This window comes from Oncorhynchus mykiss, chromosome 11 (genome assembly GCF_057628025.1).
Source record: "Oncorhynchus mykiss isolate SJ-2025 chromosome 11, ASM5762802v1, whole genome shotgun sequence".
Classification (NCBI taxonomy): Eukaryota; Metazoa; Chordata; class Actinopteri; order Salmoniformes; family Salmonidae; genus Oncorhynchus; species Oncorhynchus mykiss.
In genome coordinates this window covers 23,878,878-23,906,310 of record NC_143032.1, presented here as the reverse complement: position 1 = coordinate 23,906,310, position 27,433 = coordinate 23,878,878, and the positions used below count along the sequence as shown (strand labels likewise).

The window sequence follows — 27,433 nt, the reverse complement described above, 5'->3', positions numbered from 1 at the left end:
CTAGAGCTGGCTGCCTGGCCAAACTGAGCAATCAGGGGAGAAGGGCCTTGGTCAGGGAGGTGACCAAGAACTTGATGGTCACTCTGACAGAGCTCTAGAGTTCCTCTGTGGAAACGGGAGAATGTTCCAGAAGGACAACTATCTCTGCAGCACTCCCACAATCAGGCCCTTATGGTAGAGTGGCCAGACGGAAGCCACTCCTCAGTAAGAAGGCAGATGACAGCCCGCTTCGAGTTTGCCAAAAGGCACCTAAACACGCTCAGACCATGAGAAACAAGATTCTCTGGTCTGATGAAACCAAGATTGAACTTCATTGGACTGACTGAATGCCAAGCGTCACGTCTGGAGGAAACCTGGCACCATTCCTACGGTGAAGCATGGTGGTGGCAGGATCATGCTGTGGGGATGTTTTTCAGCGGCAGGGACTGGGAGACTAGTCAGGTTCGAGGCAAAGATGAATGGAGCAAAATATAGAGATCCTTGATGAAAACCTGCTCCAGAGCACTCAGGACCTCAGACTGGGGCGAAGGTTCACCTTCAACAGGACAATGACCCTAAGCACACAGCCAAGACAATGCAGGAGTGTCTTTGGGACTGAATGTCCTTGAGTGGCCCAGCCAGAGCCCGGACTTGAAACCGATCGAACATCTCTGGAGAGACCTGAAAATAGCTGTGCAGCGATGCTCCCCATCCAACCTGACAGTGCTTGCGAGGACCTACAGAGAGGAATGGGAGAAAATCCCCAAAAACAGGTGTGCCAAGCATGTAGCGTCCTACCCAAGAAGACTCTAGGCTGTAATCGCTGCTTCAACAAAGTACTGAGTAAATGGTCTGAATACTTATGTAAATTTGATTTCAGTTTTTGCTTGTCATCATGGGGTATTGTGTGTAGATTGATGAGGAAAATAAACAATTCAATCAATTTTAGAATAAGGCTGTAACGTAACAGAATGTGGAAAAAAGGAGTCTGAATACTTTCTGAATTCACTGTATGTGCTGAAACACCCACACTTCCCATTAGTGACAATAAAAGACAACGTGAGCGAAGCCTGGAGCCGAGGCTTTAGAAAGACGAACTGTGTCCACAGAAGATTTAATTTTACCTTTATTTTACTAGGCAAGTCAGTTAAGAACTAATTCTTATTTTCAATGACGGCCTAGGAACAGTGGGTTAACTGCCTGTTCAGGGGCAGAACGACAGATTTGTACCTTTGTCAGCTCGGGGATTCTAACTTGCAACCTTTCGGGTTACTAGTCCAACGCTGGACTAGTAACTTTGTATGGCAAGAACTGTTTGAATCAACATTGTTTCACGTAATTTCTTAAATAAATAACCAAAATCCAATGGCAGGGTGATATTTCTTTGATTTCACATTGAATACATGGAAGTTGACAACTCAACCAAATGTAAATCAAAACTAGACGTTGAACTGACATCTGTGCCAGGTGGGACCCTTGCTATTCCCAACAATAGGTAGAACATTATAATAATTTCACTGAAATGACTGAATACAATCTACCACCAATCTATGACAAAGGTGCCAAGGGTGATGACTGGAATTATACAAGAGTGTTTTCCTTTTTGTAATGATTAATATTGACAGGATAATTGAAAATGACAGGATGTGAGTGGCACTGAAACTGTGCTGTTGGTTGAGTCTCCTTTGTTTCTACACAGCTAATTGGTAAAAATGTCAGTACGTTGGGCAATGCCACTTCCAGTATGTACAGTAAGAATCCATAGGGGGTGAGGTCTTCCAGTAACAGGGGATAAGTGAACCATGACTTTGCAGAAAAGAGGGGGTGAATCATGACATTGCACAAAACAGCAAGAGAGGATTACTTCATGATTTATTTCTACTGGTGTTATCCACACAAGTTTGGACTGGAACACAAATGTGATTTTTTTTAAATACATTTTTTATTATGGTGGTGTAGCATGTGAAGCATATTCTTGTGGTGGATCTGATTCATATTTCTGATTCACAGTTCAACGTCTCATCAGTCACAAGGACAAAATAATATATATGAGACAGCATTTAGAATGGGAAGAAGGGACAATTCATCCCTGCAGCGATGAGAATGCAGAATTAAGAAAAAAGTACTTCTGAATGTATTGAATAGTCTAACCGATTTTAAAGCAATTAAATATGTATTGACTACAATGAACATGCAAGCCACATTTATGAAAGCATACATTGACATGGATATCAACATGTAACAAAGAGGTTTAGGGGTTTGTTGTTTAAGGCAGTTTTGTAGAGATGGCCACATGGTTCTAGCTACGGTATGTGATAATGGTTAAAAGGGCTTCACGAAAATATTGCATAAAGGAAATATTTTTGAAAACTGCAAAAGAAAATAAGATATTCTCCATCTACAGATCATGCAGCACCTCCAGTATGGTGGCGATAGACCAGGCCTGAGTCTCACAGCTGAAGGGACAGTACTGGCCATTCTCATTAGTCAGCTCAGGTAGACCCTTCCAAGACGATCTGGTGGGTGATAAAAGACAATACTGATTATGTGACAATTATAATCAATCACATAAATTGAGTGAAACAATAAAACAAAGTAATGTACACCTTCTTAAGGATAGGGGGCAGCATTTTCACTTTTGGATAAATAGCGTGCACAATTTTAACTTCCTGCTACTCATGCCAGGAATATATTAAATGCATATGATTAGTAGGTGTGGATAGAAAACACTCTGAAGTTTCTAAAACTGTTTCAATCATGTCTGTGACTATAACAGAACTTATGTAGCAGGCAAAACCCAGAGGAAAAACTGTTCAGAGTTTTTTTTTTTTTTTTTGCCTGACCGTTCCATCAGATGTCTTTGCCAAGGGATATTTGATAGCGTCCATTTTACAGTTCCTACAACTTCCACAGGATGTCACCAGTCTTTGGAATTGGGTTGAAGTTAATCATTGGTGCAACGAAGAAGAAGCACATCCTGGAACAACCTTACACTGTTGAAAGTTACGCAGGATGAAAAAAGGTGCATGGTTTGTTTACTTGCTCTATTGAATACAGATTGCCCCGTCTACAATTTGATCGATTATTAACCTAAAGTTGTATTACAAAAGTAGTTTGAAATATTTTGGCAAAGTTTATAGGCAACTTTTGAAATGTTTTGTAGTGATGTTGTGTTTTGGCAAGCAGTTTTTTTCTGGATCAAACTTGCTTTATAAATGGACATTTTGGGTATACATGGACGGAATTAATCGAAAAAAAAAGGACCAATTGTGATGTTTATGGGACATATTGGAGTACCAACAAAGAAGCTGGTCAAAGGTAATGCATGTTTTATATTTTATTTCAGTGTTTTGTGCAGCGCCTGCTACGCTAGTTCTTTTGTTTACTACTGGTTGATGGGTGCATGCTATCAGATAATTTGCTTTCGCCGAAAAGCATTTTTAAAATCTGACATGTTGGCTGGATTCACAATGAGTGTAGCTTTAATTGAGTATCTTGCATGTGTGATTTAATGAAAGTTTGAATGTTATAGAATTGTATTTGAATCTGGCGCTCTGCATTTCCCCAGGCAATTGGCCACTTGAGACGCTAGCGTCTCAGTATCCTCAAGAGGGTACCTTTCACCTGAATTGTTGTTAAAACAATTGAGAACATTATAGCATTTGAAGTCACCTAACAAGTCTTTGTGCTTGTGTCTTACCTCTCGAAGTGGATGTTATGCCTAGAGAGGACATTCTTCACCAGGTACACAGTCTTGTCATATATATCTGGCCCCATCTTCTTGGCAAAGTACAGTTTGGCTCGTAGGAAATAGCCGACTGGCCAGAGCCACTCCTAAGAGAGGGAAACACACATTTACAGTTACCATAGTGCAGGGGCTACCAAACTTTATTGGCCCGTGGCCCCATCCAGGCTGTATCACAACCGGCCGGGATTGGGAGTCCCATAGGGTGGTGCATAATTTGCCCAGCGTTGTCCGGGTTTGGCCGGTGTAGGCCGTCATTGTAAATAAGAATTTGTTCTTAACGGACTTGCCTAGTTAAATAAAAAGGTGAAATGTAAAAACATTTTTTTTATATAAAAATATTAGTGATATTTAAAAAAAAGCACGACCGCACCATGCAAAAACAGTGATGCAATCAGCAGCCAATGTAACTTTTTTATTTGGGGCCTTGACAGTATTACAAATCAGTCAGATTACGTTGAAAGAATCTTAATCTGAAGTAAGTACGGCTTGAAGTGGATAAAATGCATCCCAGTACCACCCACGTGACTGCAGTGAAACATCACTCTGTGGGGGCTCCTAAACAACTATTGCCTGATGATCTTTTGAATTTCCCAATAGGTTTCTATTGTGAAATTCAAAAGATCATCAGGCAATAGTTGTTTAGGAGCCCCCACAGAGTGATGTTTCACTGCAGTCACGTGGGTGGTACTGGGATCCCCTAAATCTGCTGTTGGAGCCCATTCAAATTAGCCCCAACATTGCCTTGCTAAATCTAGTTAATTCTCTTAAAATGAAATACCATGACTGTTTTCTCATTAGTTTGACATTTTATTTGAAATGTCTGATACAACATACTCTGGTGATATCGTTATCTACAGTGCCTTGCGAAAGTATTCGGCCCCCTTGAACTTTGCGACCTTTTGCCACATTTCAGGCTTCAAACATAAAGATATAAAACTGTATTTTTTTGTGAAGAATCAACAACAAGTGGGACAAAATCATGAAGTGGAAAGACATTTATTGGATATTTCAAACTTTTTTAACAAATCAAAAACTGAAAAATTGGGCGTGCAAAATTATTCAGCCCCTTTACTTTCAGTGCAGCAAACTCGCTCCAGAAGTTCAGTGAGGATCTCTGAATGATCCAATGTTGACCTAAATGACTAATGATGATAAATACAATCCACCTGTGTGTAATCAAGTCTCCGTATAAATGCACCTGCACTGTGATAGTCTCAGAGGTCCGTCAAAAGCGCAGAGAGCATCATGAAGAACAAGGAACACACCAGGCAGGTCCGAGATACTGTTGTGAAGAAGTTTAAAGCCGGATTTGGATACAAAAAGACTTCCCAAGCTTTAAACATCCCAAGGAGCACTGTGTAAGCGATAATATTGAAATGGAAGGAGTATCAGACCACTGCAAATCTACCAAGACCTGGCCGTCCCTCTAAACTTTCAGCTCATACAAGGAGAAGACTGATCAGAGATGCAGCCAAGAGGCCCATGATCACTCTGGATGAACTGCAGAGATCTACAGCTGAGGTGGGAGACTCTGTCCACAGGACAACAATCAGTCGTATATTGCACAAATCTGGCCTTTATGGAAGAGTGGCAAGAAGAAAGCCATTTCTTAAAGATATCCATAAAAAGTGCTGTTTAAAGTTTGCCACAAGCCACCTGGGAGACACACCAAACATGTGGAAGAAGGTGTTCTGGTCAGATGAAACCAAAATTGAACTTTTTGGCAACAATGCAAAACGTTATGTTTGGCGTAAAAGCAACACAGCTCATCACCCTGAACACACCATCCCCACTGTCAAACATGGTGGTGGCAGTATCATGGTTTGGGCCTGCTTTTCTTCAGCAGGGACAGGGAAGATGGTTAAAATTGATGGGAAGATGGATGTAGCCAAATACAGGACCATTCTGGAAGAAAACCAGATGGAGTCTGCAAAAGACCTGAGACTGGGACGGAGATTTGTCTTCCAACAAGACAATGATCCAAAACATAAAGCAAAATCTACAATGGAAAGGTTAAAAAATAAACATATCCAGGTGTTAGAATGGCCAAGTCAAAGTCCAGACCTGAATCCAATCGAGAATCTGTGGAAAGAACTGAAAACTGCTGTTCACAAATGCTCTCCATCCAACCTCACTGAGCTCGAGCTGTTTTGCAAGGAGGAATGGGAAAAAAAATCAGTCTCTCGATGTGCACAACTGATAGAGACATACCCCAAGCGACTTACAGCTGTAATCGCAGCAAAAGGTGGCGCTACAAAGTATTAACTTAGGGGGCTGAATAATTTTGCACGCCCAATTTTTCAGTTTTTGATTTGTTTGAAATATCCAATAAATGTCGTTCCACTTCATGATTGTGTCCCACTTGTTGTTGATTCTTCACAAAAAAATACAGTTTTATATCTTTATGTTTGAAGCCTGAAATGTGGCAAAAGGTCGCAAAGTTCAAGGGGGGCGAATACTTTCGCAAGGCACTGTACCTACTGCATACCCCTTAAAAATATACATTTTTGTGTACATGGTGTGCTATTAGCATGCTAACACTCATTAAAACAGACTGGTAGAATAGCTAGCCATTGTTAGCATTCATTGGTTGAAGTAACTTTTGGAGTTAGAGTTTACTGGTGACTATGACATGAATATATATAATTCACAACATTTAGACAGGAGCTATAATCCAGTTACAATACAAAACCTTTTTAGTTTTTACTTTGTGTCATTATCGCTTGAATTCAGGCTTGGCTGAACTGGTTTCAATAGGGAAACATTTCTTCTGTACCCCGCTTCCATAATTTTAGTTGAAAACATCACTTTACAGTGTCGACCTGATGACTTTCTGTGTAGAAAAGAACATCCAGGTATTGACATTAAGGGTTGACCCATTGCCTGAAGCAAGTGAACTGAGCAGTCACATAAATTAAGCCTGCTCTGAGGTTGCACCATTCGGCAGGTGATTGAGTTTTTTGTATTAATAAATCATTCTAGTAGCCTAAAAACTGATCTTTGTGGTTCCTCCACATCGACAGATAATTTATGGAATTCATGGCAGTCAGCATGCAGTGAGAATTATTTAACTGACAACCAAAATACAAATAATTACAGTAATGATCTTCTTGGTTCCCCCTTATGTCATACTAATACAATTGCTCAGAGAAAGAGATTTTCTTTAACAAGTAGTAAAACAAAGTCTAACAAAAATATAGTTTAATACTCCAGCACCCTCATGATGCTGTTGACTTTAACAAGGGCCACAGGACAAGTGGAAGCAAAATAGCCCCATAACATCAATGATGCACCACCATATTTTACTGTAGGTTTGAGGTACTTTTCTGTATATGCTTCCTTTTTGAGACGCCAAACACACAACTCGTGTGCGTGTATCCAAAGAGCTTTTTTTCTTCATGTCATCTGACCATAGCGCCGCCTGGAGTTTGATAAACGGCATTGGCACTTGGATTGGAACCGGTGCTATGGTCAGATGACATGAAAATAGAGCTCTTTGGCCACACAGTGGTGGGTTTGGTGTTGAAAAACAGAAGCATATGCAGAATATATACTGTAAAAAATATGTTGGATATTTGATGCTATGGGGCTATTTTTGCTTCCACTGGTCATGGCGCCCATGTCTAATTTTCATTTTCTGGCAAGTGATCATAATTTTTTTGGAAATCCCAACATACTATTGTCTTGCATGATGGGCAAGTGCCTTTCAGACCTTAATGTCAATCCCTGTCATCATTGCTTTCAATGTTCTTTTTTGCCCAGTTTGATTTGGTGCCTGGTCCTGTCCACTCTTCTAACGAGTCCTGCTTGGCTTCTGAGGATCGTGGAGGAATACAGAACGTCCATATTCATGAGAGTCTAAGCTTTCAGGATTGTGGTCATGACAGCATATAGCTTCAACCGTTCAAAAGTTAGAGCTACATTTGTTGGAAGAAAACAGAAACCATTATGTTTGCCACAACAGCATTTAGCAGATGTTAGAGGTTACTCACGTAACCGCGGTTCTATGAACCAAGTTTCTCTGGCGACCTCATTTTCAAATCAGGTGACCCCACATGGGAACACGAACCCTAGTTTGGTACCATACAATCACCATTAAGTTCCTGTCTACTGACTAATGTTTATGTGGGCTGCAATAAATGTACTTACAGGTCCTTGATGGTAGTTGAAGCCCTTAGCAACATTGAAATTCTCACTATCCAGAGCATTATCGTAGACACCACAGTACTTCATGTCACTTTATGAGGGGAAAGAAAGAGAGAAAATGTTAACTGTGGGACAAGGAGGACAGGAATGAGATAAAGAATGACTGTGGTGCCAGAACTGGGTCTAGTCCAGCTTTTCCCAAACTCAGTCCTCGGGACCACAAGACGTGCACGTTATGGTTTTTGCCCTAACACTACACAGAGTTTGGGAAAGCCTGGTCTAGTCTAATGTGTGTAAACCCTACATGAAGGACAGGGGGCGCTGTTTTGAAGCCCTGCACACCCATTTTTCTAATCTTCCACCATTGTAAAAAAAAGAGTTGAAGCTTTAAAAATGCATTTACTAATGTCTACATTCATTTTTGCTAAATATATTACAGACAACTTAATAAATACTTTTAAATTATATTATGTGAACTGAACATATTATAAATATAACATTTACCTTAAAAAGGTGTATTTTTTGAGAGTACTACCGTTACTGCATGTCCCCACTACAATAAATATATTCCTAAATACCTGTCAATTTGTCCATTAAATAATGAATTGGAATACTATAGAATACCATTTGTTCCTACGGAGGACTGCTTCTTGTGAGGAGTACCAATGCGGTGGCCGGTGGCTTCAAAGCCTCTCATTGGCCAATACATAGCATCAGAAATCCAGGGTTTGTATACACCATTGGTCTAGTCTAGTAGGTCTCCAAGACTACTTTGTAGCGAATTCCTGATACGCCACCAATTTCGTAACTGTTGATCTTCTTGATCTGTCCTCTACCCTCTCTGCAGTTCCGAGCTGTCTAAATAAAGCAACAGAGTGAATGTGTTACTGTAAATGAGGGTATGGATGAAGCATCCCACTCACTCTGGATCTAACGTCTTCATTCCCAGGGGGCCGAGCAGCTTCTTCTCTGCCATCTCTAGTGCCTCCCAGGCCCTTTCCACTGTGAACAGCTCTGGAGCCTGGAGAACACAGAGAGAGAAGGTACACACAGAGCTGAGATACTTGACCTAAGACGACAACTTGTACAAGTGATACATCTTTGTAAATTGGGTTTGCAAGACTCAAATAATGTTCAGCACAAATACATTGGTAACCTCAGTACACCCACATTGAGAGGGTTAGTGTTAACCAGAGCACTGACTAGCCTAGTCTTTACAACACCGATGAGGTAAGTAGGTAAGCCTCATCAGTGCCAGATCGGCCCATATAGTAGGGGCCTATCTTCCCGTTTCTTTAGCATGAGGCAGTTTGATGTTGTCCATTCCTTGGACAGGACGCTAGGACATTAGTTACAAGGCCAATGAGGCAGTTAAAAGGAGCCGTGCTTACCACCACCATGGTGATAGCAAAGTTGGGCCTGAGCTGGTAGTCACACCAGGGACTGGAGGCCCCATAGCTGTCCTTGTAGATGCCTCTCTTGTGCACCAGGTCTGGGTGTTTCTCATTGGGGTCCTGAAGGTTGTGAGACACGTAAAACATCTTCTCAAAGTTCTCCTGGATCTTTCTGTTCCACTCTTCATAGGACACAGAGATGTTACGACCTAGAAGAGAACAGATATGTCTAGCTTCACTATGGCTAAAAAAAAACAGCAATTTTACAATTTTAGTGAGGTTATTGTTTAAAATACAAATTTCAACATCTGAAATTACTATGTAGTAGTATCCCAATTGTCATAATTGTCTAATTTTTTAACATTTGAGAATGTGAGAAAGCTGGGAAAAACATGAAGATTTGGGTTTATTCCAGAACGTACCATCACTAAGGATGGTGAGGGTTGCGTAAGGGAAGAAGCCGTGCGTATGAAGGTCCACTAACCAGCGCACTGTGGACTTACAGAGACCCACTATCTCCACTGCAGAGCCATCCCTGGAAGACACACAGGCACAAACATGCACACCCTTGTGAAAACACTTAACTCGAGGGGAAAAGAACAAGCACTGCACATACTACAATAGAGTACTATGGATATGTAGGCTTGTCCTAGACTGAGTGAAGACAAGCAACTCTTTACCAAAGGAGAGGAAAACAGTACCTAGGTGTAGCTGGGATTCCTTTGTTATGAGCCTTGTCACTCTCTCCCATCTTGTCCATCCATGTCCCGCAGTTGAAGCGATTTCCTCCATAGACAAACCCAGTGTCTTCATTCACCTTGGCCTCAACATTAAACCCTGGTAGGGAAAGACAAAAATCGGTATGATAAAACACGTAAATAGCTGATCAACCACGCCTCTAGATTTGCATGTGTGTCTAATGTGTGTGTGCGCGTGTTTATCTTGCCTTCATCGGTCATGTTGCGATCTATCTGTGGTCCAGTGTTCCTCTCCCTGAACTCCGTCCCCTGCATATGACGCGTCATCGCCTCATGAATGACATCATACAGGGGCTGGATCTGCAGAGTTAACATCACAGATACAATTTAACATGGGCAGACATTAAGGAATGACTAAATGGTCCTGTCTAAAAGTGCTTGTTTGAACTTTAACAATAAGCACATTTTTTTGGACTGCATCGTCAGATCTACACAGAGTATGACATATCAATAGGCTGCTATAACCAAGCTGTTTGACCCCAGACATGCCCTAGTCTCATGAGCCAGACTTAAAGTCTTGCGGTGACGAAGCGAGACCACCATGCCCCTTACTCATGCGCTGGCGGGCTGTAGAGTGTGTGTGTGTGTGTGTTTGTGTTTGTGTGAACCCACCCAGGCTCCAGCGGGCTGTGGCTGGGACACATTGGTGGGATACATCCTTGACACAGGGCACATGAGGATGTTGACTCCGTCAGGCACCATGTTGCAGTAGTCCTGGATGCACTGCAGCCACCACCATACTGCGTCACGGCAGTTATAGCGGGCGCCAGTCCCCTGTCCCAGCAGGTTGGGGATCAGGCCATACCTCAGGGTGCCAGCGAACGCCAGGATTATGTTTCTATGGAAAACAGTGACAGAAATTAAAGGATTCATCTTTATAACTCTGATGAAGGGCAAACAAAACACTGGTGTGAAATCCATTCAATTGTTTGGCAGCATCCAAGACCACAGGTGTACTGGAGTTTGTTACTTTAAAAAAAAATCATACTTTAATTGAAATATATACCCATTCATCAGATAGGACACCGATGTTTTACTGGAGAATGTGACACGTACCTGGCCTCCAGGTGTCTTCCTGTCACCAGCATCAGACCTCGCAGTGCCATGAAAGTGTCCCGGCCCCAGCAACGGACCATCCCAGTCGCAAAATGAGGAAGACCTGTGACATCAGACAGACAACCATTAGCCAACCGGTAACACACACAGAGACAGAGAGAGAGAGAGAGAGAAAGAGAGAGAGAGAGAAAGAAAAAGAGAGAGGGAGCTAAAGTGTGTGGATGTATCTGTAAGTGTATAGACTGATTGGCTGGTCCCCAGTAGGGATTGCCCAGAATAAAGTTGTATTGAATTGAATGAAATGCCTTACCTGCAGCCAGTGACACACAGCACTGCTCTTTCTCGTTGGTTATGCCATTGAGACGGTAGGGCACGTCAAGCAGGGTGGGTGCCAGGGGGGGAAGGGCGGGGTGCAGGCCCACTCCACACATCTGTACTGAGCCCAGAGCTAACTGCTTCACCAGGGTGGAACCGGTCTGGATGAAGCTTAGAGAACCAGAGGACAAACACACAGAGATGACAAGCTGAATTTAGAAGTTTGAGGAATGATTTCAAGTTTCACCTTTCATTCAGAACAGAATTATTTTTGTACAATTGTTTTTTATTTTTAAGTACTACAAATTCAGATGTTTCTATTTAATTTATGAATAGGAATAGCTGGTTGTTATTCAACCTACTTTGACATTTTATTGAACACAATATCCAAGGCGGTGGTATAAGCCCCAACAATGATGGAGTCGAAGTAGCATGGCACCAGGTAGCGAGGGATCCGCTTCAGATAGGTAAACATGGCCTGGAACCACTTGCCTACCTGAAGGGACATCAAGAGACATATTAATTAAAACGGCAAAGCTGTGTGTGTCCATGGCCAGTTAGCAGGCTAAATAGACATAATCAATGCAATACAACAATGATGCTGAGTGTATGAGTGGTAAGGCTTGGTAAGGATCTGTAAAGTTCCAATTGAAGAATCACCATGGCTCTCAAAAACATTTGAGTGGACTCAAAGGAATAGACATCATCTTGACCAGATCTGGGTGCCAAATAGCAGCCTACTCTCTATGAACAGTAGTGCACTACTTTTGAGAGGTGCACTACATAGGGAACAGAGTGCCATTTGGGATGCCAGCATGGTGAGGTTCGTCATGTCTTACCTCGCCCAGTGCTCCTCCCTTGATGACCAGCCGGTTGCTGACGTAGTCGATCATCCAATCGCCCCGTCTCAGGTTGTCACAGAAGGGGTGTCCCAGGTCGTTTTTGGGACGAATGTCCCCCATCACTGACATCAGACCTGTGAGTGTCAAAAGAGGTTACTCCATCTGACAAACAAACTCATCATACATATCCATTTCAATGTAATTAGTCCCGAAAAGGAGGAAGGGTAGCTTGGCGGTCCTGACTGGTAAATGGAAGATCATAGTTTTACGGTTCCCGGCACAAAACGGTTAACACTGCAATATGCATGCAGTAGGAGTCATGATTTTCCTGAAAGCCCCCCCCCCCCGTTTTGTACCTTGCAGGCCTCCGTACTTGAGACTCATCCAGGAAGGGATGTTGTAGCAGCCTCCACCGTCCTCCTGCTCTTCAGCGTCACAACGGAACAGCAACACGTTCATGTCCGCCAGGGTCACCTTGGACATAATACTGGGAGGGAGCAGACAGGTAGGAAGATTAAATGTAGGCTGGATTAACATTTACCAGTGGAAGACAGCCTATGAAAAAGTCTTACAGCAGTTGCTTAATTAGTTAACATGTCTTATGTTGCAAATGCATGGGTCAGATATTAGCAGAGATATGGGCTGAGATTCCTTACAAAAGTAACCATCAATTTACCAAGTGAAAGAATTATCTAGAATATACGTACGCTGCCAGTGGAGTAGTGAGTATGGCTGGGGCGTTGTTGTCAGGCATACTGCCCGTCTTGTAATGGTCACTGAACTGGACCAGGTGTCTCCTCAGAACCCCCACCAGCTCCTGGGACCTGGGGTCCAGACTCACCCTGGGGACAAAGACCACGGGTTACAGACTCGTAAGGCATGACTCAAGAGTAGGAGTGCCGATTTAGGATCAGTTTTGGTTTTTCCGATCATAAATGCATATGGTATGGACACGGGGGAGACTCCAACTCCTAGACACTTGATATATACAGCACGTGAAATGACCTCAATAGGACAGTGTATTCTTACCTGAACACTATCACACTACCAGGGCTGAGGTGTTCGAATTCAATCTCCTGGACAAATTCACTGCGGCCCTTACACATGACATCATCCTGTTTCACAATCTTGCTGTCATGTAGCTGCAAGACAGTTGGAGTAGAAAGTGTTCACACCATCAGTGTCTTTCAAATTAAGTAGAATTCATATACAGGTGGTTAGACTGAAGAGACCCGAGAACAAAACCTGTTTTGTGCTACACTACACTCTGTAATTTACCAAGTGTGTATGAGACTACCATAACCATTCAACAAGAAAACAAACATTGCCAACTCTGCGACCTGAGCAAATCCTGGCCCACTTCTTTCAAAAGAAAGGAATGATAGACTAGAGGGATAAGCTTGCAACTAGTATTCTAAACCAGGGTGTAAAGTAGTAATTCCATGGTGCTATTCTCGTGTTACCTGGATGTGTTCTCTGATCTCTAATGTGTGATCAGGGAGACCGTTGATGCTCTTCCGGTCTTTCTGGTACGACCCAGCTATCCTCTCCACGGTCCTGGCCTCCAGTACCACCTCCTCTATTTTACCTGCAGGAGAACACAGTCGACACTGACCTGATCTGGGTTTTCATGGAAACTACAAAAGGAAGTGATATCAAGATGATTAGTGATAGATAGCCTACTGCGGTGATACTCAATCTGGCTCCTGGAGAGCCACAGTAGTTCTGGCTTTTGTTCTGTTGGCTGTGGCTCTACAGGAGTAGGATTGAGGGAAACTGGGGTACTGTACCTGGGATGCACATGGGGGGAACCTCCTGTCTATATTGATAGGTCTTGGGGTTCCTGAAGGCAGTGTGACACACAGCTACCACAGACTGGTGTGTGCTGGGACAATGTCTGGTTACTGCCACTATGTCCTCATCCACCTGGTCCACATAGACCTGCAAACACACACACTCTTCTTTGTTGTGTTCTTCAGTAGAAGCACTTACTCTGCAACTCTACAATTCAATATTCCCTAAAAAGTGTTTCCGCTTCTCTCAGGTTAAGTCCCTTGCTGAGCAATTCAGTTTAGTTCCCCATGTCCAGTTTCTGGATGGCCATTTTCAATAAGCCTGGTCCTGGACTAGAAAGCACTTTCCATCAAGATTCTGTATTGAGCATGCTTTATAGTCCAGGTTTAGGCTAAATCTGGATCTGGGAAAACAGTCAAAAGACATTTGCTGGCTGCCCATCCGTACCCATGGCTATGTGCCCAGTGCATGTCTCAGAGTGGATCTTAGAAGTCCCTCTAACCTGCGAGAAGCCCTTAGAGGCCAGTTCCTGGTGCAACTTGTTGAGTGCCAGTTTCCCAGCGATGATACCACTCTGGGAGTTCACCTCCCCTGCAGAGGAGGGCTTGGCCTCCGAGTTCCACTTTGGATAGAAGCGCTCCTCCTTCACAACAGAGATCTGCACAAGAACACACAGGAAGTTGGAATCAAACGTAGAACTAAACACTGTCCGTTTCATACATTGTCAGCAGTTTCAATATAGACGAGATACATATAGAAGAGATTTTAGCTTACAGTTTTGTCTTTGAAGTGAACTCACTTTACAACACGCTCACAAACACACACACTTTTGATAATCATGGCCCTTATTCATACCTGGTGAGGGACCAGCTCGTCATATCCTCTAGTACTGCCTGTAGCACAACTGGCCATGGAGACGATAGCAGAGCTCGGGAGGGAGTCGTACACAGAGCGAATCTACAACACAGAAGAGGAATAGTAAATAAATAACACCAACAAACAGTCACAACATCGATCAACAATAACACTACTACAAACTCAGCAAAAAAAAGAAACGTCCCATTTTCAGGACCCTGTCTTTCAAAGATAATTAGTAAAAATCCAAATAACTTCACAGATCTTCATCTTCAATGAGCCATAAACAATTAATGAACATGCACCTGTGGAGCGGTCGTTAAGACACTAACAGCTTACAGACAGTAGGCAATTAAGGTCACAGTTATGAAGACTTAGGACACTAAAGAGGCCTTTCTATTGACTCTGAAAAACACCAAACGAAAAATGCTCAGGGTCCCTGCTCATCTGCAAAGACTTTACTCAACATTCAATTATCTGGCAACATCTCTGGTGGACATTCCTGCAGCCAGCATGACAATTCCTCAAAACTTGAGACATCTGTGGCATTGTGTTGTGTAATGAAACTGCACATTTTAGAGTGGCCTTTTGTCCCCAGCACAAGGTGCACCTGTGTAATGATCATGTTTATTCAGCTTCTTGATATTCCACACCTGTCAGGTGGATGGATTATCTTGGCAAAGGAGAAATTCTAACTAACAGAGATGTAAACAAATTTGTGCCCAAAATCTGAGAGAAATAAGCTTTTTGTGCTTATGGAAAAAAATTGATATTTTAAGTCAGTTCCCGAAACAAACCCTTTACATGTTGTGTTTATATTTTAATTCGGTATAAATACGGATGTTGACAAATTCCAGTGACATATTGTATACTACCTAATTAGGACACTCATTGTCATGGGTAACAACATACTGTACACTACCTGAATAGGGGGACTTGTCATGGGTAACCCCAGCTACATACTGCAAACTACCTGGACAGGGCACTCGTTGTCATGAGTAACATCCAGGAACATGGCATGGGCGATAGAGGGCACCAGAGGTCTGAGGCTGGGCTGGACGAAAGAGCCCACAGGCTCTCCACCAAACCTGTAGACCAGCCTGCCCTCCTCATGACTGTCCCCTGCACTCATAGCCTCTGAGGAAGACAGAGAGACAGATTATATTGTTATTGTAGAACAGGCAAATGGTTATAGCCAATATGGTCATTGCAGTCATTTATAAGAAAACAAATAACCCAGGCTGATTTAAATAGTGAATGAATTCAGTTAACTTCAAATATTACCACCAACGGTCCTTTTTTAGCCAAGAGGCGATCAATTGCAGATTCATTCAGTTTCCAGTGTATCAATATTTTATAAAAAAGGTATTTCATACCATGAACAAAGCCAGTAGCCAACTTCACTAAACACATATCCATGCCACATGTTGAAGCAAAACAGAAAACAGTAAACATGTATTTTTCTATTTCTATCAAATGTGTAGACTGGTCTCAGATCTGTTTGTGATCGTCAACTCCATTGCTCATTGTCAAGGAGTTGGCGAGACTGCACAAATAGACTGGCAGACAGGCTATAGATTAAGTGCCATTTGTGCATTACCCAGGCTCTTACCTCTGATGAGGGAGGTAATGGCCAGTCTAGTGACAAAGACATTGTCCAGCTCCTCGCTGCCCGTGAACAGCTCAGCCACCACATACAGGTCAGGCTTCAGCTCGCGAGCTCTCTCCAACATGTACTACACACAGCACAGCCACCCACACCACAGGCCAAAGCCAGGGCATGCAATGCAAGAAAGGCATGTGGGGGGGAGATCAGACAGAGATGAAAAAAGATAGGAGGAACAGTTGAAAGAAGGGGATTTAGAAAGTGAGATTAGATATGAGACAAGAGAGGAGGAGAGATGTGAAGGGGGACAGGCTAGGCAAGAAAGAGGGAAAATATGAAAACATCTCACACAGGGGGTGGGGGGTAGACATGCAAAGTGTCAATTACCATGCAACAAAATGTTAAGAGGGAAAGGAGGAGAGAGTGGTGTTGGGAAAGGTAGTAAAGATATATATTAATGAAGGAGAATTTGATCAGGATAAGTATGATGAAAATATCAGATTCAAAGTAAGCCCGTGGCAGAAGAGGGGAATAAGATTATTGAAAGAAAGAAAGAGAAGGAAAGAAAGAACCAACATTTAGCATCATGCTCAGTCAGAATGCATCAGTCCAGTTCCCACAGTCCTACAGTACGATAAGGCAGAAGCAGTACCTCTGACCAGACTGGTAATCCCCAGGCGGTTTACAAACACATTGTCAATCAGCTCGCTGCCCGTAAAGAGTTCAGCTATCACATAGAGGTTAGGTCTGACCCCCCTGGCTGTTGCCAGCATCGCCTACAGAGCACAAGGTAAAACTTCACTTAGAGTGGTGACATGTAGCATTCATAAAGCCTTAATATGCATGATGATGTGTCATAATTCCCTACATAATAACATTAAGGGCTACATGGGGTTCAATTGTTTTGTTGAATACTACGTACATATTTATTTGACACTAGCTATTTTAACATTCTGAATACCCATGTAAATAAAGTATTGCCGTTTTATTTTAAAGATATATACACATTTGCAAAATAAAAAAATAAAAACTGTTTTTTCACTTTGTCCTTATTGGATATTGTGTGTAGACTGATGAAGAAATTACATTTAATCCATATTAGAAAAAGGCTGTAACGTAACAAGATGTGGAAAAAGTCAAGGGGTCTGAATACTTTATGAATGCACAAGGGCAGGAACAGCCAATAGAATCTCACATTCTGAGACTAGGGGAACCCAATTTTGAATCTAGAAAACTTTTAAATATCTTCAGAAAGTTGTTCCCCGAGCAATAAAAATAAGATCATTTTTTAAAAAACCTTTATTTAACTAGGCATGTCAGTTAAGAACAAATTAGAATGTACAATGATGGACTACTCCGGCCAAACCCGGACGACACTGGGCCAATTGTGGGCCTAGAATCGAACCAGGGACTGTAGTGATGCCTCTTGCACTGAGATGCAGTGCCTTAGACCACTGCTCCACTCGGGAGCCCAAGAATAGTAGCTACTGTATGTTTCCATGAATTTGTCCAGTGTTTTTTTCCCCTCTACATTAGAAAGTTAGAAAATATTCTGAACAAAAATATAAAAAGGCAATATGCAACAAGTTCACTGATTTACAGTTCATCTAAGGAAATCAGTCAATTTAAATCCATTTATTAGACCCTAATTTATGGATTTCACATGACTGGGTAGGGGTGCAGCCATGGGCCTGGAAGTGTTTTTCCCCACAAAAGGGCTGGTCTCAGACAATCAAGCAGGTGAAGAAGACAGATGTGGAGGTCCTGGACTAGCGTGGATACACGTTGTCTGCGGTTGTGAGGCTGGTTGGATGTACTGCTAAATTCTCTAAAACGACGTTGGAGGCAGCTTATGTTAGAGAAAGGCACATTCTATTCTTCGGCAACAGCTCATGAAACATGGGACCAACACTTTACATGTTGCATTGATATTTTTGTTGAGTACAGATGCAACAATTTCCTGCTAGGGTGCATTTCCATTTAACTATCTCGCATCAGTAAAAACAGCTGGACATAATGACGTAATTATTTTTTTGTTTTTTGCAAGTGTCGAATAAAAACCACAAAAGTCAGCAATTTATTAATGTAGGCTGAATGTCCTCCTACCTATTTGTTTAATGTCTCAGGTAGCCAGCAAAAGCCAGCACAGATAGAATGCAACATTATTTTTATAGCCTAGTTGAAAAATTTGATAAAGCAAGCAGTAGACATTTAGAATGAAATGTGGAGTGGAGCTTTATAGTTATCACGTGCTCAGCGTACTATGACTTATTATGACTTCCAATGTGGCACCGTCATAGGATGCCACCTTTCCAACGAGTCAGTTCGTCAAATTTCAGCCCTGCTAGAGCTGCCCCGGTCAACTGTAAGTGCTGTTATTGTTAAGTGGAAAGTCTAGGAGCAACAACGGCTCAGCCGCGAAGTGGTAGGCCACACAAGCTCACAGATGTATACAATGTAAAAAAGAAATTGCCAACGTTTACTGACACCGGTCATATTCAGAGGGTGTTGCGTGTTCGTAAATTCATCAGTTATTCTGCGCTCTCGCACTCTCAGATGAGAGTGCTCTGAAATCGGAGTAGATAGCCAAAGTGAATTTACGAACGCACCCTAAGTGTATCACTGAAAATATTCACCAGGATATGTAGCTATGAATGATGCACCTACAGTCAGATCAGCATACTGTACCTCGGCCACATGTAGAGGAGTGGAGTGACAGTTGTCCAAGCGCACGCCCGCAAAGTGTTGGGCTGTGACCTCTGTATACTTCTTCATGTGGGCCCACAGGTAGGGACAGTCCGCTGGTTTCTCACCGTAACGCAGCTTCACACTGTCTCCCCAGCAGATCAGCTCCCTCCTCAGGTACACGTTAGAGCCTAGAGACAGGGAGGACACAGGGGAGTTGCACACCATCACACTAGTTGGGTTGAAATCAATGATATCTAAACCTTATATTAGAAAATAGTCACATTTCTCAAGGAAAAGTACATTATCATCTGGCATAGGATGGATATAACAATCCTAATGTACCATAAATCAAATGTTTTTATTTCACCTATAAAGGTGAAATAAAAACATTTGATTTATGGTACATTAGGATTGTAGGCAAGTCAGTTAAGAACAAATTCTTATTTACAATGACGGCCTACACCAGCCAAACCCGGACGACGCTGGGCCAATTGTGCGCCGGCCTATGGGACTCCCAGTCACGACCCATCGTGACTCAGCCTGGATTCGAACCAGGGTGCTTGTAGTGACGTCTCTATGACTGAGATAGAGACGGCCTTAGACCGCTGCGCCACTCGGGCACTACATATTTTCATGACAAGTGGTCAGTAAATACACAGGGGGTGTGAAAACATGTAGTGCCCGCGTGGCGCAGCGGTCTAAGGCCATCTCTATCTCAGTCATAGAGACGTCACTACAAGCACCCTGGTTCGAATCCAGGCTGAGTCACGATGGGTCGTGACTGGGAGTCCCATAGGCCGGCGCACAATTACAAACTTTTCAAAGACAAGTATGTGAATACTGAGCATGTTCTATCTGTTTAACTCGACCGGTCTGTAGAAATAGTTAGTTCTGTTCTATCAGCTGACCTGGCTCTGCAAAGTTCCTCAGGGGGTCGTCTGACATCACCCAGCCGTTGTGGGCCAGGAAGTGACACGCTTTGTCTGTCTGGCTCATCAGCTGCATTTCCTGGTCAAAGGTCAAGTTGTCCTCAAACGGGAAGGTGAAATATCCACACACCACTGGATGGTTCCTGGTAATAGGTCCCAACTTAGGCCCGTGGTCTGCAAGGCGTTCGTACACTACATTTCCCACAATGCAGTTGGTGGCCTGTTCCTCATGGTAGTGCATCTCCTTATAGCTCTCCACATTCAACTCCTCCAGTCTGTTCCTCAACCAGTTACAACACTCTTGGATGGATGAGGGCTCATTGCTGGAAATCAAAATCGAATTTTATTGGTCACATCCACATATTTAGCAGATGTTATGCCGGGTGTAGCAATATGTAACTATATGAGTGGCACAGAAGCATTTGTAGACCCAACAGTGGTGACAAAGCAAATCCCATCTTAAGATAAATCGGGATCATTGCTTCAAAGAATTCCTGTTTATCTCAAATGGGTTTAAAGCACCCTTGCAAAGTGTCTTAGCGGATGCAAAGATGGGTTAACAAGCATAGTAATTGTCTTATAGAAGGTAGAATACGCTACAAGAAAGGTGATCGGCATAGCAGTGACTCTATGAGCAGGTCTGCTGCTGTATTTATTATAGATCCCCATCAGTTCCTGCCAAGGCATCAGCTAGTCTTCCTGTGGTACAGTTATACATTACAGTACATTCATAACAGATTTCACAACATTAAGTGTGTGAACTCGGGCCTTTACTCTACTACTATTTATCTACTACACAAAATCCATGTGTACATGTGCGTATAGTATCGTGTGTTCGTATACATGTGTCTATGTTTGTGTTGCTTCACAGTTGCTGTTCCCTAAGGTCTATTTTTAAATCAAATTTTACTGCTTGCATGAGTTACTTGATGTGGAATAGAGTTCCATGTAGTCATGGCTCTATGTAGTACTGTGAGCCTCTCATAGTCTGTTCTGGACATGGGGACTGAAGAGACCTCTGGTTGCATGTCTTGTGGGGTATGTATGGTTGTCCGAGCTGTGTGCCAGTAGTTCAAACAGACAGCTTGGTGCAATCAAAATGTCAATACCTCCCACAAATACAAGTAGTAGTGAAGTTAATCGCTCCTCCACTTTGGACCAGGAGAGATTGACATGCATATAATTAATGTTAGCCCTATGTGCTCTCTGTAATGGTGTATCCTAAAGCGAACCCACCCATTGGGTATGAAGGTCTCCAAGGCTGAGGTCATGTCCACGGTGTTACCGAAGCGTCGACAATGGGGGTCCGGGAGGATCCTCAGACGCTTCTTATCCTCATTCTCTAATCTCACTGCTTTGCCTCCTGGGTAGAAAACATCAAACACAAAAATACTGAAGAAGATTAGTGCACCAGATGTTTAGTGCGAGCTGATTGCTACTTCAACAGTGGAAGCACAATATCTGGAACACAAATAACTTGGCTCAAAAGAGATATTAAAAACATCATTCACCATTCATCCCATTCAACATAATTCAATGTAATGACACTGAAATACAAGTCCTGAGTGGTTGGTAGCCCTTACCTGCCTGAAGCAGCTTCCTGAACTGTTCCACAGCCTTCTCCACGTTCACCTGGTAGAACTCCCACAGCTTGGTCCTGGGGTAGATCTCATCCCACAGGACACCTCGCAGCATCTACAAGAGGAGGCAATCAATCAATCCAACTTTGTCCTAAGAGGGACACTTGGGTTGAAAGTAGGGTTACTCAAAATATCTCTTCATTAATTGGATTGACAATTTTCCTATTTCAATACAGTACAAAACAGAAGGGTAACCCAACCAACTCACGTGGAGTTGGTGTTCATTCTCGATGTGAGCAGGAACACCATGGCCACTGTACTTCCCGTCTGCGATGTCACAGGTGAGGTGCCACAGAGCCCTGTCCAGCACCCAGGCTGGCTTCAGGTGAGGCGAGTTCACCAGATTATAGCCACACTCAGGGTGTAGACATAACCACCTACTGTTAGCAGCTAGGGAGAGAGAGGGGGCTGTTACTAACTGTTACTAGGTTGTAGCCATACCCACTGGGCACAGACGTCACTTCATTGAAATGACGCAGAAACAACGTTGATTCAACCAGTGTGTGCCCAGTAGGTGCAGCCACAACAACTTACTCACAGCTAGGAGGGAAAGAAGGTAAGTTGTTAAAAATGACAGAGGAAGAATGGATCCAACCCCAGTAGGGAATTCTCTCCAATGTCATGGAGTAAGACATATTTGGAACACATTCAACAATGGTCATTTGCGGGTCGTACTTAAGTACCAGAGATCAATAAACTTAAAAACACTAAAGGGGTAGGAGTTGTGCAGTGCACCCTAACACCGTTGCCCTTTACATAGGACAAACATTGCAGAGGCAGCTGTGGCTCTTGCATCATGGTCTCAGTTTCCTCGGTCAGCATTTAGCCTCTTCACATTGAAGGTCAGATTGAAGTATTCCCCTTTGCAATGAACCAGCCAATCACTCCATGACACTGCCTGTGTCCCAAATGGCACCCCATCTCCTATATAGTACACAACTTTTGACCAGAAGATAGTGCAGGGAATAGGGAATATGATGCCATTTGGGATGCATCCTGTGTCTTCAAAGGCAACTGAGTGAGGGGGGTTTAAAATGTTGCCACACTGCCACACCATGTTCACACCTTCATTAGTTATTGGTGCTTATGATAGGGGTGGAAAGATAACCATGGCTCCCCCATGTCTGCAGCACAATGTGTGAAGCTGAGCTTCTGATTACATTTTTGCCTAATAGTGGATTGTAATAAATGTGGTTGTTTGACTGTGCGCTCTCTGTGACATGATTATGTTTCAATTTATGACTAAGTGCTTCAACTTTCACCGTTGCTATGGACATCCAACACATGATTGTTCTATTAATTTGTACTGTTAGTGTTATCACAATGGTTACCACCATTGATTTGGTGACAAGAAGTCAAACATGTTTATTAAATCAGTATTTTCATTGTGTACTTCTAGTAAGGATATAGGATAACCTGCTGTTCACATACCATCTTCCTCTGTCCATTAACACGTGATGTAAAGGTTGCAAATCTCTCCTCGCATACTGGCTAATGCATTGGCAGTAGTCCTGCTGACCATACTTGAGTGGATGCCAAAGTCCACTACAACCTGGCACCAGTTTCTCTGTCATAGCCTTTAGACTACTAGAAGGGCATGAGTCACCATGACCCTGCAATATATTCATGATACAATTTTGATAAATATACATGCATTTCCTTTTAAGCTGGACTCTTGGGTAACATTGTTTGTTTTGCTGTATAAAAACACCCTGTATTGGGCCTCCTGAGTGGGGTTCGATCCCGGGTTGTATCACAACCAGCTGTGATCGGGAGTCCCATAGGGAGGCGCACAATTGTCCCAGCGTTGTCCGGGTTAGGGGAGGGTTTGGCAGGGTGGGCTTTACTAGGCTCATCGCGTTCTTGTGGCAGGCCAGGCACCTGCAGGCTGACCTCAGTCATCAGTTGAAAGGCGTTTCCTCTGAACACATTGGTGAGGCTGCCTTCCGGGGTAAGCAGGCGGGTGTTAAGAACCGCGGTTTGGCGAGTCATGTTTCCAAGGACGCATGACTTGACCTTCGCCTCCTGAACCCGCTGGGGAGTTGCAGCGATGAGGCAAGATCGAAATTGAGGAGAAAAAAGGGGGTTAAACACCCCCAAAAAATAACACACTGTATTTGGTATATTTGAAAGGGATTGGGGGTAAGAAACATGGGACATTTTCAGTCAGGTATTGAGCTCTTGATATTTACCCCATTGCATTTTATGATGGGTTCACACCATGACTATGAAAGATTTACAAGCATATGTTTTGTGTTGGATTCTAAACTTGTGAAGTATGCACTTGTCCTTTTCAAAGATCTGAACATCCTGGACACTAAAGCCACTTGCTGTCCTGAAGATTATGAAGAGTATTAAGGCTATTTTAAAAAGGGAGCTACTACATATCACCTCTGCAAAGTTATATATTATATCAAACCCAGGTTATCTGAGAAGAGACTTTGCTAACCAATATTTTACTATCAGTCAGTCCTGCAAGCCTTCCCTGTGGCTTGGGAATAGTACCCAGAAGGTCACAGTCATAACTCTTCATGAAACATTATCTTCTGAAGAGCTTAGAGATGAGATCCCCTGTCTCTATAAATGGCAGCATGGATAGGTATGTTACATATCCAAGCGGTATGTTACATAGCCTACCACACCACCATTCACAAAATGGGAATGCATTCATCCTACAGTGTCGAGAGAGTGTGAGCCGATGCTCATGTGTAGAGTGCACCAAATGATGCCCTATTCCTTTAATAGTTCATGACTTTTGACCAGGGACTATAGTAGTGCACTTTACACTAAAACAATACCTGTATGGTTGTAGACCACGTCAGTGATGCAGACCATGTTCCACTCTTTCTTCAGTTTCTCCACCAGGTTGCCCACATCCATCCAGGTGTAGTTCTTCCCTTCAGTAGAGAACTCTGGGTTGAGCTCCAGTTGGTCGGCCAGAGAATAGCAGGAGCGAGACATCCCTAACTTCTGCAGCGGGGTGAAGTGGATCATGTTATAACCTATGGAGAGAGAGAGAGTTTAGATAAAAATATATTATGAATGAGAAATGTGAATCTATGAACGCACAGTAACAATTATGCTATAGGTACGTTACATGTTTTGCAATGAACCCAATGCGTGTCTGGACAGACAGATACTAAGAAACGGCAAACACTGCAAATATTTTTCGCAGATATTAGAATGGGTCAATGCCCACCAGTATAACCAAACAGATCTCAACCACTGTGTGATTATCCCCCAAACCACAACTCTTTGTACAGCACAATCTATACGATGAACCAATAAAGATGAACTCTGTATTTGTTAGTATCTGTACTTTTGAACTGCAGGCACATGATTAAGAACAAGCAAAAACAATTGCTGTGCTTTCAGAAATAATTATTTACTTCAGCAATTTAAACCAAATTAAATATGTGACAGTGTGACACTTATGAGTAAGGACAGGAATTTTTCCTGACCACGTAACCCGAGCAGGAGAAAAACCCATTTATATTGACGAAGACAATAGCCATGCTTCTGATTGTTGGCCAGCTGACTATGGTATCCCATTCTGCCTCTCACCGGTCTCCTTGGCAACCCTGAGCCTGTCCTGCCATTCGTCCAGAGGCCCCAGGCACTTGGCCAGGTATGTCTGAATGGCAATACAGTCCAGGGGTAGGACATGGTTATCAGCACCCACACGCAGCACTGGGTCCACCACTATGTAGCCACTACCAGTCTTCTCTTCAGTCCTGGGAATCACACAGACCACATCAGGCAATACAACAGGCAACGAGATCAATCAACAGCATAACGTGTATGGGATAAAAGGGTTGACTATTGAGGTTGAGCCCCAAAATCACCTGTAGGTTTGTTAAATAATAATATTTATTATTAGAATTATTATTAGGGTTATAGGGTGCTTATATAGTCCTGTTTCACTGCATGTGCAAGTGGGTAACCTGTACAAGTGTGAGGCGTGAAATGGAAATACGTTTTTTGCATATCTCACTCCCCCTGAGACACTCTCGGAGACTGGTGTCACAGACAGGGATTTAACTGTGATTCACCAGTTTACATTGTGACTCTTATGTCTTGTTTTCAATCAAACACATCATGATTAGATGTCAGAAATCAAAAAGAACAGTGCATAAACAGTGCTGGCTTACCACCACCACATATCTAGTACATTTTGATTCAATGTGAAAGTACTGCACACAGAACAGTGAACGGGAATCTATCTTGTACCCTGCAAATAACTAGATGTGTGTACACTCCTTCTGAACAAGAAACAGTGCTTTCTTACCCAGCACAAAAGTAATACTGGTAGGACCCTGCCACCTGCAGGTCCAGTTTGCAGTACTTGTCCGAGTCATCGTCTCTCCCCGTTGGGTTTATCCAGTTCAGAGGCCAGAACTTAAGCCGGTCAAACTTCTCTCCCTCCGCAGGGTAGTTAGTGTGGACCTGCACATGCCTCCCCTGCAGAGTGGGCCCCAACCGGAACTGGAGCTCAAAGCCTGATGGTACATAATAATAGTATGTCATTATCATTACATAATAACAAGTAATACACAAGCAGGATATGTGCTAAAAGCACTGCTGGAGTCTACAGTGAAATCAGAAAGGTTCACCCTGGACAATGACTGGAACTAATAATGTCCTAATGGGAAAATGTAAACTTGGATAACACATAGGCAGCTGTTATGGTGTCCTGCCAATCAAATGTGCATTAAAACTCAGTTTAAAAACAAATCCAATGTCTGAAGTGATGCCCGCCCAAGCAATTGATCTTGCCAAACAGTAGAAACAGTACAGCTAAGCCACAGAGAACACAAGGCCTTTTACCTTGCTATTTATAGCTGCAAACTTTTCACTAGAATATTTCAAGATAGGCTACTTCACTCAAGTGTCAAATGCATAGCAATGTTCAGCCCATGCCTAGCCTACCACTCCCCCATTAACTAAATGTGCATTTCAATGTCTATATTTTCAACAGCAGGAATAATATCCATCCTGGGGGTAAAATACAAGCAAGATAGCACCATACAAAAAAAAAAATGTGTCTAATAATGACAAACTTCAAATAGCCTATAATTCGCTGGGGGGGTGGTGTCTGTTCCAAAAACTTCGTAAATAACAAGGTTGCCAACGAACAACGCATACAAAGTTGTATAGCGGCAGAATAAGATACTGCAGTGGGCAGTTTAATTATCTTTTTCACTCACCACGTTAATTAAAACGTTAAGAATAAACTACGTGGTTAGTTGATACCTATTCTGCAGCTAGTTAGCGAGGTGAATTGGTCATGCTACTTTGTATGCGTTGTTTGTTGGCATCCTTGTACTTTACGAAGTTTTTGGAACAGATTGCTGTTGGAACGTTCCACAAATTATACCCAGTAGTTTTTGTTTGTATTATTCGCAAGTGCAAATGTGAAGTTGCCCAGGATTTGAATGGCCATTGCCTACATACCTTGCTCTAGTCGGAACAGAGTCCTCTCTAGTCGCTCCATGTCATTCAGGAACAGTACTCTGGTCTGTCTGCTTCGAACCATTTTGACGTTCCTTTTTTAGGGTGTCCTTTTCAAGCAGGAAGCGGTGCCCCCAGATTCCTACATGACACTCACTTCAATAGGGGGAGAGACCGAAGTCATGAGAGATAACGCCACCGTGTGAAAGAACACGCTATCCTGCAGCACAAC

At 42.9% G+C, this 27,433-nt stretch overlaps 2 protein-coding genes across 8 annotated transcripts in view; one reads left to right on the top strand and one right to left on the bottom strand.

The window, feature by feature from the left end:
- Nucleotides 1-1,834: 1,834 nt before the first annotated feature.
- Nucleotides 1,835-27,433, bottom strand: aglb (amylo-alpha-1,6-glucosidase and 4-alpha-glucanotransferase b). 4 transcript variants are annotated; one of them, XM_021620532.3, is made up of 31 exons: nt 27,205-27,433; nt 26,039-26,249; nt 25,315-25,484; nt 24,549-24,752; nt 21,959-22,140; nt 21,694-21,805; nt 21,347-21,473; nt 20,090-20,433; nt 19,182-19,369; nt 16,500-16,623; nt 15,861-16,024; nt 14,888-14,989; nt 14,535-14,690; nt 14,029-14,179; nt 13,702-13,826; nt 13,268-13,380; nt 12,946-13,080; nt 12,595-12,725; nt 12,236-12,372; nt 11,759-11,892; nt 11,392-11,567; nt 11,082-11,184; nt 10,638-10,863; nt 10,214-10,325; nt 9,969-10,104; nt 9,690-9,802; nt 9,265-9,476; nt 8,797-8,894; nt 7,877-7,964; nt 3,680-3,813; nt 1,835-2,495 (listed from the first exon to the last, which is right to left on the bottom strand). In XM_021620532.3, the coding sequence occupies exons 1-31, from the start codon at nt 27,284-27,286 to the stop codon at nt 2,378-2,380; spliced, it is 4,608 nt and encodes a 1,535-aa protein (XP_021476207.2). In that variant the 5' UTR covers nt 27,287-27,433; the 3' UTR covers nt 1,835-2,377. The 4 variants fall into 4 exon arrangements, with proteins under 4 accessions (XP_021476207.2, XP_021476208.2, XP_090045883.1 ...); XM_021620533.3 differs by lacking the exon at nt 16,500-16,623 and adding an exon at nt 17,146-17,269 and having other exon boundaries at nt 27,205-27,413; XM_090189757.1 differs by lacking the exon at nt 16,500-16,623 and adding an exon at nt 17,146-17,269 and having other exon boundaries at nt 15,810-16,024; nt 27,205-27,339.
- frrs1b (ferric chelate reductase 1b) overlaps nt 2,930-27,433 on the top strand; it is a 55,491-nt gene continuing 30,987 nt past the window's right edge. The window contains exons 1-3 of one of the 4 annotated variants that reach the window (XM_090189761.1): nt 2,946-3,297; nt 8,823-8,916; nt 12,602-12,743. In XM_090189761.1, coding sequence (XP_090045887.1) covers nt 12,696-12,743 — 48 coding nt within the window. In that variant the 5' untranslated portion in view covers nt 2,946-3,297; nt 8,823-8,916; nt 12,602-12,695. Of the gene's footprint in view, nt 3,298-8,822; nt 8,917-12,601; nt 12,744-27,123 lie in introns of those variants that run through there. The other 3 variants (XM_090189762.1, XM_090189764.1, XM_021620539.3) reach the window with 3 other exon arrangements.